The sequence below is a fragment of the Panthera uncia genome, assembly GCF_023721935.1.
Source record: "Panthera uncia isolate 11264 chromosome D3 unlocalized genomic scaffold, Puncia_PCG_1.0 HiC_scaffold_8, whole genome shotgun sequence".
In the NCBI taxonomy this organism is placed as follows: Eukaryota; Metazoa; Chordata; class Mammalia; order Carnivora; family Felidae; genus Panthera; species Panthera uncia.
Genome location: NW_026057586.1, coordinates 17068948 through 17074947, shown reverse-complemented (window position 1 = coordinate 17074947; position 6000 = coordinate 17068948). Strand labels below are relative to the sequence as shown.

Below are 6000 nucleotides of genomic sequence, written 5' to 3'. Positions count from 1 at the left end.
TCGCCCAGGCAAGCGGCCAGGAATGTGGGAAGTGAAAGACAGGGACACTTATGGCTTGAATTGTCTCCCCAAAAACTCATATGTTGAAGCCCTGACCCATGGGATCTCAGAACAGGACCTTATTTGGAGATAGTGGTGGTTTTTTTTTTTTTTTTTACACCTTTTATTTACTTAAGTCATCTCTATACCCCATGTGGGGCTCGAACTCACCACCCTGAGATCAAGAGTCGCATGCTCCTCTGAATGAGCCGGTCAGGCACCCCTGGAGACAGGGTCTTAACCAAGTGAAATGAGGTCATTGGGGTGGGCCCTAATCCAATACGATTGGTGTCCTTATATGGGAGACATCTGGGCACAGATGTGCACGTGGGGTGAACACCACGTAAAGACCAGAGTCGTGCGGCCACAGGCCAGGCCAGGAGAGACTCCCGGAGCATAGCCTTCCTCAGCACCTCCTGAGATTGGGGCCCTTCCAACACCTTCATCTAGGACTCTGGGCTCCAGACTGGGAGACAATACACTTCTGTTATTTGAGCCACGCGGTCTGTGGTCCCTTGTTATGACAGCCCCCCAAGACTGACGCAGACGCCAGAGACAATACCGTGGGTTACTTACCAGCGGGAAGCAGTCGCTGCCTTCTCACTCCTCCTGGAAGTAGACGCAGAAAGAGGAAGTGATGTAACGGAGAGGAAGGTGGAGGTGAGCTACCCATCAGAATTGCTTCTGCTACTAAGATGGAAACTTCCTTCCCCTAAAATAGAAGCGGACAGACTGGCTTTTCACGGGCAAATCCGATCAAGAACATGTGAATTTTGACAAAAGCCTCTGAGATGACTTCTAGCTGGAACCGCTGGGGCCTCTCGTGGAAAGCAGAATTTGAATCATTGTGGATCTGGTGCTACAGTGAGCGCTTGTAAATATTTGTTCATCGCATCACTAAGTGCAAGTCTGTGCTCACGTGACCACGCAGACATGGCGCCCATCTTGCCGGAGGCTCTTAACCAAACAGTTTTAGCGCAAGCAGGCTCTCGAAGGATTTCAGCGCTGCTACAGCAAAGAGTCAGAAAACACACCCTGTGGCTGGGAGGCAGAAGAGGTTTTGCGTCTTTTTGATATATTTTTTTAATCTATTTAAGCCCAAGTGGCATCTGCAGATCTAAGTGGGGGAGAAAATGCCAATTTGTTCACTTCTGCACCCAAGGTCAACAGAACAGAGCATACTTGAAAGGACCGAGCCCGACCGGGCTGTGGCCGGCTCCTCCCACGTGCCTCCAGCCGAACACATGCCCAGCACACACACAAAACACTATGGATACTTACGAAAGAGAGCACTTTACAACTAGAAAATGACTGTTGCTTCTTTTGGCATTCTTTTAACTATGAATCTATTGAAACCCTCCACTAATAGGGGGCTTATCAGAAGTGTGGCTGGGGAGGCACCGGAACAGTAAGATAACCTGAAATATTAACACAAGCCAGCCATCTGCACATCCCAAACCAGACCCCTCCAGAACACGATGCCCAGTGGCAAGAAGGCATCACATCTCTGCCATTCTCCTTAGCGATAGACCTGCTGTTGAAAACACAATCTCATTTTGATGAGACGCGCGTTTATTTTTGTCATCTGCCCGTCGCAGAGCTCCACTGTTGAGCCCTTTAGGAAACTTGAGACACTTAATGTATAGGACCACCCCGCAGGCATCGAGTACAAAATCCCCAGCTGGCCCCCCTAGGCTGTCCCGGCTCAGTGCCTCGGTTGAGTGTTGTGTTTATAGACCTAACGCTGCACACTTCTGAAGGTAAATAGGAAAATCAAGAGAAATTCAACGTGTGCAAACTGAGCTAAAACAATGGCCGTGAATGTGGGCATTTCTGAGGCCCCAAAATGGTATCCTTGGTGTTAAGAGCGCCCACTCACTTTATTTGTGCAAGGAAAACAGCCTTTCATCATAGAACAGAAGGTCAGGGTTTGGGTGGTGGACAGATGGCCACGCCACCCCACAAAGTCTGTCCGTGGGAGCCCTGGATCCCCTTCTGTCCCTGGTCCTCCAAATGTTTTCAAACAGATGAAATCTGATTACAATAAACAATAAAGGCATTTTTGGGGGAAAAAAATCTAAGCATCCACGAAAGGAGGACAGGACAGCTCCATCCGAGGGAGCCACCCCATGAGCTGTCACCTGCAAAGTCTGGGAGTAGGAGATCCTTTCCCCTTGACTGTCTCTCCAAATTCAACTTCAAAGCCAGCCAGAGGGGAAGCCAGTTACAGGGTACTTTGATTTTTCATTCTGTACCTTTCTAGAATTTTTTATTTTTTTTTCTTTATTACTTATGTTGATATTATTTTTATAATTACAAATTATTACTAAAGAAAGTACCGTGGTCTGTTCAGAGGGCTCTGGTCACACCCACACTCAGGTGGGTATGTGTGTGTGTGTATGCATACACTCATTCTGATCAAAAGGCACCCTGCGCCTCTTTGCTCTTGTGGAACCTTCTAGAACTCCTGTGCTAAATACCTCTGTAGGATCTGTATGGGGAAAGCAGGCCACAGGCTGCCTGATAGTAAAATGAGCATTTTCATCTGTAGCCAGGGAATCACTTCGGAAGGATGGCTAGAGATGGGTTTTCTGAAGGGACAGGTGACTGACTGAAGTGTTTTCTCCTTCTAATGCTTTTTCAAAACAAAACTCCCGTGTATGTTCTCTTTTTTGTCAAAAGCCCGTGCCCGTGCACGGAAGAAGAAGCCAGAAATCTTCTGTTGAGGCCCACGGGCCTCAAGAGAGGCGGGGGGAGCCACCAAGGTACTCCAAGGCCTGGAGCCGGTGCCGCCCAGGGGTTTCTTCCTTGCGGCCAAACAGCTACTTCACAAATCCTTGCAGAGAGGCCGCTGGTGCTCCTACAGGGCGTTGTTGTTTGAATGCTAGGAGGTCCGGCCCCTCGGCATTTCAGGACCCTTCTATCTGTGGTGTGACGCTCTCTCCAAGTGTGGTCCCCGGCTGGACGGGGAGCCCCTGGGCGTGCCAGAAATGCAGAACCTCGCCCCCGTCCCCACATTTACTGAACGAGAACCTGCATTTTCACAAGAGCCCCGGGTGATCCGTGCGAACTTGCAATTTGAGAAGCAGCGATGACGCTGCTCAGAGGTGACCTAACGGTACGGTCAGGGAGTAGTTGAAATCTATCACCTAAGAAGGCCGCACACTGTGGGCATCCAACTACTGTAGATGGCGTTCTGGAAAAAGCAGAACGATGGGGATGGTGAGAGACCAGTGGCTACCAGGAGTCGGGGGCGGGGGAAGGAAGGATGGATGCGTGGGGCGCTGGGGACCGGTAGGGCAGAGGAACCACGCTGTAGGGTACCGTGATGGTGGATATGTGTCGTTACATGTGTGTCAAAACCCAGAGAATGTACGAAGAGTGAACCCTAATGTACGCTGCGGACTTTAATGACTCATGATGTATAACATTTGCTCCTCAAGTGCGACGAATGTCCACACTGACACATGATGATAGTAACAGGGGTAAACGATGGAGTAGGGGGTGAGGGAGCGTTTGGGAACCCTCCATACTTGCCGCTCATTTGTCCGGAAGCCCAAAGCTGCTCTAAAAAATTGTCACTTTAACAACCACCACAACAAACCAGTGGGGAGGCAGACATTTTCTCTCTCAGTTTGGGGTGCATAAAACCATCCCTGAGCGGTCTCTATGTCATTTCTTCCTGCCTGATGCGGGTCGCTGCCGTTCTGCCCGACAGCTGGGCAGGACCCCAACTGGCAGGAAAGGAGACTGTGGGATGCGGGGAGGGGCCAGGCTCCCGGGGAGCTGGGGATCCCAGGAGGCTCCACACCACCTTCTGGTGTGATCCGACGTGGGTCAGCCGCGGGGTTTATAGCGCAGGGTCACTATCGAACAGAGACTGACGGAAGAATGCGGAGAGAACAGGGATGCAAATACTTCGTGCTCCGGTACACTGATTAGGAAATGGCCAAATTGCTAATCCTGGGGGAATGTGAAATATGGCACCAATTCGAAAGAACAAGGGTCTGCGCTAATCTCTGCATCTCTTACTTTCTGGGTAAGTGTGAATTTAATGACACAGAGAATTATAGCCAGATGTGCGACTAATGAGGGAAACGGCCCTTCTGTTGGAAGTCACCTCTGGCCACAACAGGACGTTCCACTCTAGCGTGACAACTCGACCCCATGAAGGAATTCACGTTTTCTGTTGATACAGCAGCTGGAGGCGTCTAGAAATCCCAAGGTTAGGAATGGGGGCGGGTGGGGGGCTGTGGACAGGGCACCAAGTCCCTGACAACACAACCATGTGCACCCACACAAAGAGACACAGAACGTGAAGCCGGTGGGTACAAAGCTGGGCTGTCTTTGAGAGTGACCGTCGATTTCGCCTCTCCACACGTCTGGTCGCAAATCCTGCTCCGAAATCATCTCAGGGAAGACAGCAGGCGATGAGTTTGGGAGCAGCGTGGGGCACGGGCAGTCGGACATGGGACCGTCACCGGCGCTCTGCAGGCTAAGTGCTCTCTCTCGAGCGTTTTCAGACGTGTGCCCACGAGACTATGTGCCGCGAGCTGGTGGCCGTTCGTTCACAGGGGGTGCGAGGTTTTCTTTCCCGCTGGGCTCCCGGGCACCACCTTCTTTGCGGTTGTGGAGTTTGGCTGAATTCTGCTTTTCGTGACGGCCGGCTTCTTCTGTTTCTGGCTGTTGTTTTGAAGTGATGTCAGGCCCAGCATTTTACAATACTTGTTACACTGGTGTAGGGCTTTAAACTGATCGATGAAGGTCATGGAACAGTTGCCTTTAAATCCTTTGTACCTGTGGGTTTGGGTAGAAGGACACATACTTGTTAAAACACGGGACACTTTCACCAGCCTTCGAAGGGGAAACTAATGGGAGATGGAAAACACATTGATTCCGACCCCAGGCAAGGATGGCCGAATGTTCTGCCACAACTATTGACAGGAGAAACAAAGCCTGTGGGATTAAGTAAAGGCCGAGGCCCACAGGCATGAACATTCCAGACCAAAGGCCTGTGATGGTACAAGTGTTCTGGATGCTTACGGTTCCAATGAAACAGCATACTATTTGCCTTTTTCTTTTAGTCATAGTAACTAGTGCTGGACCATCTTGATAAAAACTAGATCTCTTGGTAGTCTGAAAGCCACCCTATCCCGCCCAGAGGTTCTGAATAAAAAAAAATTCTATAACGTTGGGGCTGGAAGACATTATTTAGTTTAGAATTTTCTCTTGCTTAAATATTTTTATTTATTTTTGAGAGAGAGAGCGAGAGAGAGAGAGAACCTGAAGCAGGCTCTGCACTGACAGCAGAAAGCCTGATGTGGGGCTTGAACTCATGGGCCGAGTTACTGTCATGACCAATATCATCACAGGCCGTCCCGTGGCAGGGATGTGGAAGCCGACATTGAAGGATGAGGCAGGTAAACGGGGGAGCGGGGGTGAGCCCGGCACACAGAACGTTCGGCATGATTTGTGAGGCCCCCGAACAAAAGGAAACCATGGGCTCCTCGTTCAAAAATGATGGAGGCATCGAGACCACGATGGTGGAGCCCGTGTTCGACAAAGCCCAGGGCCCTTTTCACGGCGGGCCCTGCTGGCTGGGGGACAGTTCTGGCCACGGCTGATTAATAGCACAAACACGAAACCCGGCCTCTTTCATTTGCTGGTAGAAACCACGAAGGTCAAGGAAACCTGGAATGAATGGGGACCGAGACTGTGCGCTTTTTCCCCGTGAAATCCACGCCGGGTTGGAAGCTCTTAGGGGAGTGGAAGGTTCCTTTCATCTCTGGAACCAGAGCAGCTCTGTCTTGACCAGTTTGTTATAGACGCAGCCTGCTCCCTCCTCCTCCTCCTCCTCCTCCTCCTCCTCCTCCTCCCTGTGAGGGAACGTTCTGCCCCCCCTCACCCCTGCAGGAGCCCGCAGTCCATTTTTGCTTGTGAGAAATGCCTTGGTTTCTAAAA

The 6000-nt window shown here is 50.8% G+C and overlaps 1 protein-coding gene across 2 annotated transcripts in view; it reads right to left on the bottom strand.

Moving 5' to 3' along the window:
- Nucleotides 1-984: 984 nt before the first annotated feature.
- Nucleotides 985-6000, bottom strand: part of ALPK2 (alpha kinase 2) — a 103393-nt gene continuing 98377 nt past the window's right edge. For both annotated transcript variants that reach the window (XM_049620267.1, XM_049620266.1), the window contains one exon: nucleotides 985-4836. In XM_049620267.1, the coding sequence (XP_049476224.1) occupies nucleotides 4608-4836 (229 nt within the window). In that variant the 3' untranslated portion in view covers nucleotides 985-4607. The remainder of the gene's footprint in view (nucleotides 4837-6000) is intronic.